At 43.0% G+C, this 11,841-nt stretch overlaps 1 protein-coding gene across 1 annotated transcript in view; it reads right to left on the reverse strand.

Annotated features, from left to right (window-relative positions):
• Positions 1-9,813, reverse strand: part of LOC308323487 (lysosomal alpha-glucosidase-like) — a gene marked incomplete at both ends in the record, with an annotated part of 38,322 nt that extends 28,509 nt beyond the window's left edge. Inside the window, 9 exons of the mRNA XM_080775215.1 lie at positions 224-337; positions 1,940-2,050; positions 3,126-3,257; positions 4,252-4,370; positions 5,685-5,804; positions 6,140-6,236; positions 6,958-7,123; positions 8,124-8,272; positions 9,196-9,813. Of these exons, the coding sequence (XP_080631341.1) occupies positions 224-337; positions 1,940-2,050; positions 3,126-3,257; positions 4,252-4,370; positions 5,685-5,804; positions 6,140-6,236; positions 6,958-7,123; positions 8,124-8,272; positions 9,196-9,813 (1,626 nt within the window). The remainder of the gene's footprint in view (positions 1-223; positions 338-1,939; positions 2,051-3,125; positions 3,258-4,251; positions 4,371-5,684; positions 5,805-6,139; positions 6,237-6,957; positions 7,124-8,123; positions 8,273-9,195) is intronic.
• Positions 9,814-11,841: the final 2,028 nt, after the last annotated feature.

Below are 11,841 nucleotides of genomic sequence, written 5' to 3' on the forward strand. Positions count from 1 at the left end.
CCCGTTTATAAATAACCTGTAGCCTGTGTTTCTTTATAACCCGACGAAGATGTATACTCTTACATTGAAACCTTGTTTTCGTTCCATGCTTTGCATAAAAAGGTGAAAATAGTCCGAACTGCTCCAGTACCTTTTTGGAGGCCAGAGATGCGGCGTGACGTCACAGTATATATACTCACAATCCACAGTATATATACTCACAATCCACAGTATATATACTCACAATCCACAGGCCGTCCAGCGGGACTTTAGAGTGGAACAGAGCGATGCAGTCCTCCCACCACTGGGTGGCGTCTGGGTTGGTGAAGTCAGGGAAGGCTGTTGGGCCTGGCCACACCTGGACGTAGTACAACATACATGGAACTCAACATTTGAAATCCTTTTTTTTCCTTTTATCTCACATCTATGGCTAAATACAGGCACACGCACAGGAGGAGTATACAATACTTTGTACTCTTTGGTGTCCACATAGGCCTCGCTCACACCTAAGACACACACAAGACACACTTGTGTTCCTGTGTCTTCTGTGTGTCATGGCCGCGCCTCAATGCATTTCCAATGGGAGTCACATGGTTTGAACTTTGAAGACATAACCTTGTTGCATGCCCAACTATCAAAATGTAAAGGATAAAGCAAAGCTCCGCACGTACTGTGAGACAAAACATGTCTATGACACGGACTATGTACTGTATAATCTGTCAAAAAATAAACGATCCTTGTGTGCCTAAATTAGAGCTGGCATACTTGGTCTGCATATTGAGACAGGTAGATATGTAGGCGCGGTTGGGTTGAGGAGGATAGATTATGTAGTCTGTGTGATCTAAAGGAAATTGAAAATGAAATGCATTTTGCTTTTTTTTTTGTCCATTCTACAACTCTATTAGGGAGAGACTTTTTAATAAGATAGATCCAAATCATGAATTTATATGGTTGGAGGACTTCGAGAAACTGAAACGCCTATTTCAAAAGTACACCTTTTCATTTGCCTCATTCCTTGAAAAGGCCTGGTCAATGAGGAGGAGGGCCATTTACATGTAAATGGCCACGTTTATTTGTTTTCGTTTTTGTTCAAATACTTTACAAATATGTATTCAATAATGCATTTTGGAATTTGAACCAGAAGGACTGTTTCAACGTACTTTGTTAAATGTGTCATGTAATCCCAAAGTGGCATGACACGAAAATAAATATTTCGTTAATTCATACACCACTTACTCAATCCTACAGATTGATCAAATTAAGTTCTATTCATTACAACTTGTCCCAGATTGTAGCTTTTTAACATGAATGCACATGATGTATGCACACTAGGTTTGGGATCTGGACATACATTTGAATCGGGAGGAACCGGATCCAACCGGATCCAACATGGAGGAAGCGGAATGGGTTCCGTCACATTTGGAACCGTTTCTGGAATATTGAAAAAATAGCAGATCTACAAGCTCATAGCGAGCTTGTAGATCTGCTATTGAAAAATCGTGAAAATGTGGTGCAAATACTTGAATATAGCCTATATTCTTTCAGAGCTAACGTTTTGAACTCAAATCTTTGATTCTGGGGGGGGGGGGGGGGGTCCCTGGAACTCCATATTTCCAGATGCGTTTGAGAACGACTGACATAGAAACAGGTTTTTGTGAAAACTGTCAGGATGTAGAAGACATTTGTAGAATCGTCCTCAGGTTTAAAATGGGTTAAAGACACTGTCAGAGGTGGTTATGTGAACTGCTATACCGACGGTGGTGGTTGTCAAACTCTTTAATTTCATGAACCACCATAACTCTGAGAGTGTGGACAAAATGGGACCAAATGGACCCGTTTGGTTCAATTTGTACACTCTCAGAGTTACAGACATGTAAGAGTCCATTTGGAGCTCCCCATAGGAATCTGTAAGGAACCCGAATAGGCGCGAGCGCACGCACGCACGCACTCACTCACACACCTTGCCAATGAGTGTGTGTCCCGTGAGGTTCTTGATGAAGACGTCTCTCTTCAGACCATCATCAAAGGGAGGGTAGGTACCTGGAGGGCTGCTGCTGCTGATCCCAGGGTCCTGGAACACACCGCGTTCATCAAACTAATACCTTTATTCAAGGCATTATGAAGAGATTTTAATAGACATACACAGCTATTTATTTATACGTGTGTGTGTGTGTGTGTGTGTGTGTGTGTGTGTGTGTGTGTGTGTGTGTGTGTGTGTGTGTGTGTGTTTTAGAAGATTGTAGAGCAGCTATTTTTGCTATTTTGTTTGATTTTGTTTTGGTCAAACTTTACATTGAGTCACTGATGTATAAAGAAAACCATTATACATTTTTTTTTGTGTTTCTCTATTCGTCGATTAATTGAAAAAGTATCTGTAAGAAAACAATGTATAGTTTCAGACCTGAACACATGTAAAGGGAGTGACGTTTGATTCAAGGTGCAAGGCTGCCATCTCCTGGACAAATAGGGTTACTGACTGAGTGTCAGTCAGCTTTCCTCTTGTTCCAGCAGAACTAACTGCACTAATCATCAATAATGAGGTTTTTATTGGATTTTATTGCTTTTATTACAGCTTCAGCTTTCTTTCTATTTTGAACAGATTGTATGCTTCTTTTGTAGCCCCTTGTTTTAATAAAGTTATTCATGTTGTTTTGTAAAGCATCGTTGAGTGCCTAGAAAAGCACTCTACAAGTTTGATCTATTATTATTGTTGCTGTTGTTGCTATTGTTATTATAATAATAATAATTATTATTATTTATTAAAATTTAAGGAGTTTATTATGTTCTTTGTTGTCCCTTTTGAAGACGTCTTAGTCACTAAGACGTCTTCAAAAGGGACAACAAAGAACATAATAAACAAACAAAGAATTAGAAAGTAGACAAAAAACGCAGGCTACAACACTTTTTTGGTTGTTTTTCTTCTTTGTAATTATTTGTTTGGTCCAAAATATTGTGTGTGTTGTCATGATTTGTCACGACAAGAGTTGGCTTCGTACGACGCTTAAAAGGTCTTTAAATAAATAAAATTAAGAAATGCCTATGGGGAAAAAATGCATTGCGATTCATTTCCTGGGCCACTCGTCGTTCTGAAAGGGGGAGGGACTGCAACGCTCTATTATGACTTATGAGGTCAAGGTCTATCTCACCAGGATCAGGACGTACTTCATGCCCCTCTGGTGGAACTCCTGCACCATGTCTGGGAGGTCCCCAAATCGCCGGGGGTCAAAGGTGAACACCCTGCGTTTATCCGCGTAGTCCAGGTCGTTCCACTGGACGTCCTGATGACGCAACACGACACAACACAATTTAGGCATTTAGCAAGATGCTCTTAATCCAGAGCCATTTACAGTAAGCAAGAACAACACACGGTAATAATACGTCCAATGCATCACAACACAACAGCAGCATTTCAGAAGAAGTGGCTGCTCATAAAAACCTCTCAAAGTGGCAGAGCCGACCTTGTGCCAGTATTACAGAGCACGCCTGTATTCCTAGCGAATAGCCAAGCTACAAGCTCACGTGTCACAATGCGTCGTGAACTGGTGAGCTTGTCATCGTTTGAAAACTATCCTGAAAGGAATTAAACGATTAAACTACAGCATATGCCTAAAATAGGGCCGCCGGATTGAGAGCGGTTAACAGATCAGTATATGTTTAGGCTTTAGGGTATAGAAGTTAAAGTGAAATCAGTGTGCACAAAGCACTAAGTGAATTAAATCATAGTTTATAAAAACCTTTGTATCTAGATGTTATACAGGTATATTTGGTATAATAATGTGTGGTTGTTGTCAAGGCACACCCGGACTTGTCTCACAGTGAACTGTAAGAGTTCATCACATGTAAACAATGTATTAGAGCTTATACTATGATGTTTACCAGAGGCAGGTTGGCATGGCGCATGCGCTGTGCCACCTCCTTACCAGGGGCAGGTTGGCATGGTGCATGCGCTGTGCCACCTCCTTACCAGGGGCAGGTTGGCATGGTGCATGCGCTGTGCCACCTCCTTACCAGGGGCAGGTTGGCATGGTGCATGCGCTGTGCCACCTCCTTACCAGGGGCATGTTGGCATGGTGCATGAGCTGTGCCACCTCCTTACCAGGGGCATGTTGGCATGGTGCATGCGCTGTGCCACCTCCTTACCAGGGGCAGGTTGGCATGGCGCATGTGCTGTGCCATCTCCTTACCAGGGGCAGGTTGGCATGGCGCATGTGCTGTGCCACCTCCTTACCAGGGGCATGTTGGCATGGTGCATGCTCCGTGCCACCTCCTTACCAGGGGCATGTTGGCGTCGTGCATGTGCCGTGCCACCTCCCGCGTGGCGTTGGTGGTCCGGTAGCCCCAGCGACACAGGTGGAAGCCCAGAGACCAATATGGAGGCATCATGGGATAGCCTGTGAAGACGACAAAGCCAGGCCCTCATTTCAATATATTTTTTGAAACCATTTTGATCCGAGATCAGATTCTAAAAAAATGTCTGTTTGAAAATGACAGTTTTCTGAAAAAGCTATGTTTCTATGTCAGTCGTCCAAAAATAGCAGACCCACAAGCTCATACACGCCACCGAGTCTGCTATTTTTCAGTAGCTAAAGCATAACATAATTGTTGGAATTCAAAATGCTTTTTTGTTTATTTTGTTTTATTTATTTAAACAAATGAATGATGAGTATGATGTGCCCTTCTTATATCATGACGTCATGGCAATCAGTCAGTCAGAATGGTGGGTGGTTGTCATGGAAACCCTTATTACCCGTCACTGTGAAGGCACTCAGGTGCGACAGGGGAAGACGACACAGCTTTCGACCGTGCGTGGTCGATGGTTCAGTTTGTTGTTTGTTTGTAAGTTTACACCGTTTATTTAAAGTTTGAATACTACTGCTGTTGACATATCCAAAAGAGATTCAACGACTGGATATTGAATTAATCACTGCACACGTCAAACTAAAGTTCAACCCAGTCGCCCTGCTGTTTAGCCTAGAAGTACAGGCTTCACAATAATGCTAACACCAAAATTTAACCAAAATGGGTTAAATACACTCATCATAGGATAACTTGCGATGAGATGCCCCTCATTTAAATACACACACGTGCACTAACAGTCCTTTAGTATGCATTATGTCTACAATACATTAACCATGTTAAAAATGTCAATAGCAATTGGCCTGGGCCGTGGCTCAGCGGTCCAGGCACCTCGGCTGGTAATCCAGTCTGGCAGTGTGGAGTCGAGGGTTCGACTCCCGATCCCGACGGCCTTTACTGCATGTCACCCCCCCCCCCCCCCCCCCATCTCTCTCCCCATTTCCTGTCAGCCTACTTTCATCTATCCCTCTACAAAAATAATAAAATAAAGGCGAAAGCCACAAAAAAAAAAAAGGAAAAACAAAATGTCACACTAATTACAACATCTGGCAACTGGACGCAGGTGTGGACCCGAGACCCCTAGTCTGAATCTGCCCTTAAAAGAGACTTTTTGCAGCCAATAGCTCTTTCGTTAAAAAGGAAAAAAGGGGGAAAAAAGCTAGACTTTGTTGAGTGAAAGAGAGATGGGATGGAACCCAGGATGTTTTTTGATTTAGTGGAAAGTGTGCACTGGTTGAGAAACATGGTTTGGCTGACAGAGCCCCTGATAGGTTCAGTAAAACATGGTTTGGCTGACGGAGCCCCTGATAGGTTCAGTCAGTGTGTGTAGTTTTGACCACCGCACGCACCGATGACCTGGAGGTACTGTCGGACGACGCTCTGGGGGTCAGGACCCAAGAAGACGTAGAGGTCCAGGATTCCACCGATGGTCACCCAGGTGAGAGCAGGAGCAGGCTGCAGGATCACCTCTGTACTCACACAGCACAGGAATAACTATACATTACAGCCTACAGGATCACCTCTGTACACACACACACACACAGCACAGTCAATAAGTACATTACAGGCTGCAGGATTACTATACAGAACAGACATTCAGTTCAGACATTTACATTAGTAATAATGACATATCCTCATACTAGGGGTAAATGAACAGCACTAATATGGGAATGGGAAGCTCTGGCAGAGAAGGAAGACTACACACGACATTAATGAAGATATCCAAGCATAAAGTGACATCCCAGTAGTACCCATGACATTAATAAAGTGATGTCCAGGTTTACCCATGATATTAATAACGTACCCATGGCATTGCTGTTGAGCAGGAAGACTCCGTGGGCCAGACCATCCTCCTCTTGTACCAGGTAGAATGGATGGGAGCCGTACAGATTAGCGCCGCTCTACAGACAATGACATGAAATAAACAACTATATCTGTACCGTACCTTTCTCTTAAATCAGAACGTGGAATGGTTCATGCTGATCATTTAGCAAATACGATTATTTCTGTTATATTTCACACTGCTTCGCTTGTCACTAAAGGTTCCCATTGAGATCAGAGATGTCTTTTACAAGAGACACTGGATATGGAGAGCTGAAACGTCACGTGTGACATGAACCCATTTTGGCGTTTGGTGTCGTTATACTTTAGCTATTGAAAAATAGCAGATCTACACGCTCATAGCGCGGCACCGAGCTTGTAGGTCTGCTATTTTTGAAAATCCAGTGCAAATCTTTGAATATATATTCGTTCAGACGTTTTTAACTCAAATATTTGCTTCAACATATTTTCAGATGGGGGTCGGAAAATTGTCATGATTTAGGAAGACATTTTTTAAATTTCGACATCAGGCCTAAAGGGGTTAAGAGATGTGCATTTGTTGTGGCGCTAACTCCACAGACTCACGCGCTGTTGTCAGATTTGGATTCAGATTTTACGGCGGCCAGTTTCGAATTGCAGCCGTCCGTAGGTGCCCTTTGAGAGCGGTTTTGAAGGAGTCAAGGGATTCACATGTCTTAATGACTGTTGGTAGGGCGTTCCACATTTTGGTGGCATAGGAGCGAAAATAATTTAGTCCCTTGCTTGTGCCGAATCTGGGTTGTACATGGTTTGTTGACTCACGTGAGGGGCCATGTCTCTGTTCCACAGCGTGAGGGAGGTCCAGTTGAGGTCCAGGGTGAGAGGGGCGTAGTGCTCCCCCAGGCCAGTCACCAGCGAGGAGGCCAGAGCGGTGGACAGCTGCAGGTACTGGTCAGCAAACAGCAGCGGAGCCACCGTGCTGTTCACGCTATAGTGACCGCCGGTCCGAGACGCAACAGGAAAGACATGCACACGCAGCAAACAGGCAAACAGGAGAGATACATTAACTGAAGGATGTCTTCTAAATCCAACCAGTTTTTCTGAAAAACCCATGTTTCTTTATCAGTTGTGTTCACACCATTTCATGCCAAGAACACACAGAATGATATATATTTGGCCACAGACCCCCCCACCCCCATCTCAAAATATGTAGTTCCAGGGACCACCCCCCCCCCCCCCCCCAGAAGCAAAGATATGAGTTAAAAACATTGGCTGTGAAAGAATATATATTCAACGATTTGCACTCGTTTTCAAAATTATACTCTGTGCCGTGCTATGAGCTTGTAGATCTGCTATTTTTCAACAGCTAAAGTATAACATAATGCTTAAAAAACACCAAAAGGGGTTCCCGTCCTGAATGGGTTAAAACCTCACTGCAGAAATGTGTCATGTGTGAATCTCAATAACCTGAACAAGTACTGTACGGAACCAGTGTTGTTTTTGGCAGCAAATTTTGATTTGAGTTTTTAGTCATAATCTCTTGAATATAGTTTTCATTTAGCTTTAGTTACATTTTAGTCAACGGGAATGTCTTAATGTTAGTCTAGTTTTAGTCGACTAAATCTGCAGTTGATTTAGTCGAACAAAATGTATTTTGCCGGGCCTTGATGGCGTCGTCGAAAATAGCCGATCTACAAGCTCACAACGCGTCGCGCTGTGAGCTTGTAGATCGGGCTATTTTCAGCATGCAACTAATTGTAAAATGACATACTGGATCTATTGTCCACTAGTCCCTTCCTAACATTTTAGTCTAGTTTTTAATTTGTTGACGAAATTGTCAGTATATTTAGTCTTAGTTTTAGTCATCATAGCTTAGTTTTTATTTAGTTTCCATTTCGTTTTTGTCAGTGGAAAAAGGTATTCGACGAACATTTTTCGTCTTTAGTTTTAGTCGACGAAAACAACACTGTACGGAAAACAGTACTTACATGACCCGTCCATTGGATCGACGGCGTACGAGGAAGCCAAAAGGTTCAGGTTGGAATTCAACGGTGTAGAGGGGGTTCTGGACATCAGTATGAATGTCATCATCCTGGGGGAGAGGAACCTCGTATCGCTGAGATGAAGGGTCCTTTATCTGGAGGGGAACACAGCACGGTAACTTGTTAATATACCTTTCCAGCTGGGAACACCTCCGTGTCATTTTAGTTGTTGTCGGTCAGAAACTAATTATCTCCGAGTTTGTTTGGTTTTATCAAACTTGACACCCTACTTGATCGTACTACTTTGTGGGGGCGGGCGGCTGTGGCTCAGGAGGTGCCAATGCCAATGATCCGTGGGTCGGAGGCTCGAATCCCGGCTCCTCCTGTCCACATGTCGAAGAGTCCTTGGGCAAGACACTGAACCCTACACTGCCTCCAATGAGTCGGTCGGTGTGAGCCTTGCCACCATTGGTGTGTGAATGTGGGTAGTGAGGACGCTGGTGCTGACTGTTCGCCGCTTCACCTCTTAATGTATGAATGAATGAACTATTGTAAAGTACTTTGAGCACTTGGAAAAGCTCTATAAAATGCAATTCATCATTATTATTACTACAGCGTCCCGCAAAAGTATCAAAAGCAGCAGATCTGTGAGCTCAAAATGCGACACATTTTGAGCTTGTAGTTCTGGCACTTTTGATACTTTTCAATGTGATTCCTGAAAAGTAACAGATTTGGAAAACGGGGTGTCTTCTCGTGCTTTGAAAAACTTAAGTAGGCCTACTCTTTTATACTTAACCAAAATGTTTTTAAAAAAATAGTAAAAGTGACATATACAAGCTCACAGTCACAACACGTCACAAGAAAATGTAGATCATCCTCACAGAAAGATAACAATATCGATAGAGGTATTTTGTAAAACAGATAGTGATATTTTTGTGATTTGGTTAGAGATTACATACCGGTGCGTAGGACTAGGCTACTCGGCCATCTCTTTCTGAAGTAAGGTAAGAATAATATAAGGCAGAGATAAGACAGCCAGACCCTACAGACAGACAGACAGACAGACAGACAGACTCACGGTGAGGTGCAGGCGACCGTGGCTTTCCTCCATGACCTCCAGACGGAGGGTGGCGACCTCCCCGGGCAGGTAGGAGGCGTGGGAGGAGCGCGTCAGGGCGGCAGCCTGGCCTCGCGCGGTGGGGGTGAGGGGTCCCATGCCGTAGCCACCGGCGTACGCCCGTGGATAGAAGCACCACGGTGGTCCTCCTCCACCACCAGACAGAGGAGCGAAACAGCAGCCTCTCCCTTCACACTCCCCCTGGCTAAGGGCTCTGTCCCTGGCACAGTCAAACCTGTCCTCCAGGGCCATAGCACAGGTGTCGTCATCATCGTCGTCTCCACTGGGACTATCACGAGTGTGGGTTCGCCCTGAGTCCTGTGTGTGCTGGTGGTGCTCAGGACCGGGGCCAATGTTGTTATCCAAAACATACCCTCTCTCGTTGCTCTGTAGTTTTGCTGAATGGATCAGACGTCTCACAAATGCAACCACAGGGTTTTGCTGTGCACTGGTCGACTTGATCTGTCTGATGATCTCGTGTTCAGGACAATATCTGATGTACAAACATGTCAATAATAATGTCAAAGTGAGCAGGATCATAGCTGGGGCCGGCACCGGCGAAGAAGACAATACAGCCATGCTGTGAATATTCTGTGCACTCAGCATGTATAAACTGTGTTTAATAGTTTGAGTAACGTGTAGGAATGTGGAACTATTTTACTGTTACAGGTGCAATCAGACACTGCTGCTGAAGTTTGCCGTCATTATTAGCTCCCCCAAACATTATATAAACGTCATCATTCCACTATTCCCACAGAAGACAAGATAATTATTACATCTGTATCAGACTGCACTTTGTATATTTACGTGTCGACGCAAAAGCAGAACTTATAAAGACCATTTAATTATGTTAAGCATGACCAAAACATCCACTTAGCTTGTGGCGTAGTGCCAGCCTGCTAACAAGCTACTGTCTAGTGAGCAGATCTAATGAGCAAATTTAAGACTTCCGGTGGACGATCGCTTCAAAATAAGAGTATCCTCTACAGTATTGAAAAAAAGTTTAATTTGCACATTAAAACTACAGATTAAGCATTTAAATGATGCTATATGATGCTATAAGACACACATTATGTTTCTGTGTAAAAATAAGTAATTAAATCATTATAAAAATAATAATAAAGTTATCTAAATGGATAAATGCTATTCATTGGAGTGCATGGACTTTATAAAGTGGACACTGGACAAAAGACGGCTCCGCGAGGCAACTATCTGGACATACCCACACGTTCAGGGAGATGTCCTCTACCACACCCCACTCTCCGCTAAGCGGGAGAGGTTTATTTTTTTGACCGTTGACCGCAGTAGAAGGTCTGCTGCTGTGAATTTTACACCTCTCCCGCTTAGCGGAGAGGGGGGTGTGGTAGAGGACATCTCCCTGAACACGTGGGTATGTCCAGATAGTTGCCTCGCGGAGGCTGTCTTTTGTCCAGTGTCCACTTTATAAAGTCCATGTACTGCAGTGAATAGCATTTATCCATTTAGATTTAACTTGTTTATGTTATTTAATTACTTATTTTTTTACACAGAAACATAATGTGTCTTTACAATAACTGTAATGTAATAATAATACTAACAATGTAATGTAATAATTATTTAATTAACGAATTAAATAACCTTATTTTATTCTGAAGGCAACCGGATGTCTTAAATTTGCTAGCTCTCAGACAGGAAGTTCTAAATTAGCTCATTGGACGGAGCCGGCAAGCCTCCTAGGACAAACGAGAAATGCATGTCGTGTAGTCTGACTCTGTACTACAGTGGAGGGACCATACGGAATTTAGGGTCGGGACAAAGATGCTTAATTGTTATATTAAACTCTGGTAGGCCTATTATGATAGCTCTTGATGTTATTGTATAGGCCTATTAATGTCTGTTCTTGCCGTAGCTTATCTGCATTCACAGAAGTACCTATAAATTAGCATGTATCTTAATTGCATGTATACATTTTAGTTGCAGACATCAAAATCACAGTTTATTTTTGTGCTGGTCTTGCTGTGTGCAGTCCCAAAAATGGGAAAAATAATAAGTGTTTTGTCTTTATTCATTTGTTTTGGTAGCTGTAATAATGATATTTTGGATTTAACACAACCCTGGAAAAAAAAGAAAAGTGATTGCCACGTCATGGATTCAGCTCCAATTATATCAAATGAATTAATTCGATTTGTATTAATTTAATACATTTCATGCCCAACCCCCATTTATTTAAAGTAAAGATCCATCCGTGGAAATGAAATACACAATCTGCCCACCAGGTAGCAGCATCGTGCTGCAGTAGGCTAATTTGTAGTCTCTCAGAGTAAAATTCCTTTTTTAACCCAAGGTTGCAGATATTGACATTGATATAATATATTGCATTGATATACAACCTGTTCTCAGAAAATAGCTGATCTGCAAGCTCACTACAGGCCAGTGGTCCCCAGACCTTTTCATGTCAATTAAGGAACCCCAAATTTACACTAATTAGCCCGCAGACCCCCATTTGAAGAGATATGCCAGGGACCCCATAGATCTTTACGAATCTAGCAGTGTCACGGACCGCCAGTGTGACATGTATGCATTAGTCCATGGACCCCCATTTGATGGCATTTCTGTCTCTGGGACCCC

Source organism: Protomyctophum bolini, assembly GCF_963924005.1.
Source record: "Protomyctophum bolini genome assembly, chromosome: 11".
NCBI classification, from domain to species: Eukaryota; Metazoa; Chordata; class Actinopteri; order Myctophiformes; family Myctophidae; genus Protomyctophum; species Protomyctophum bolini.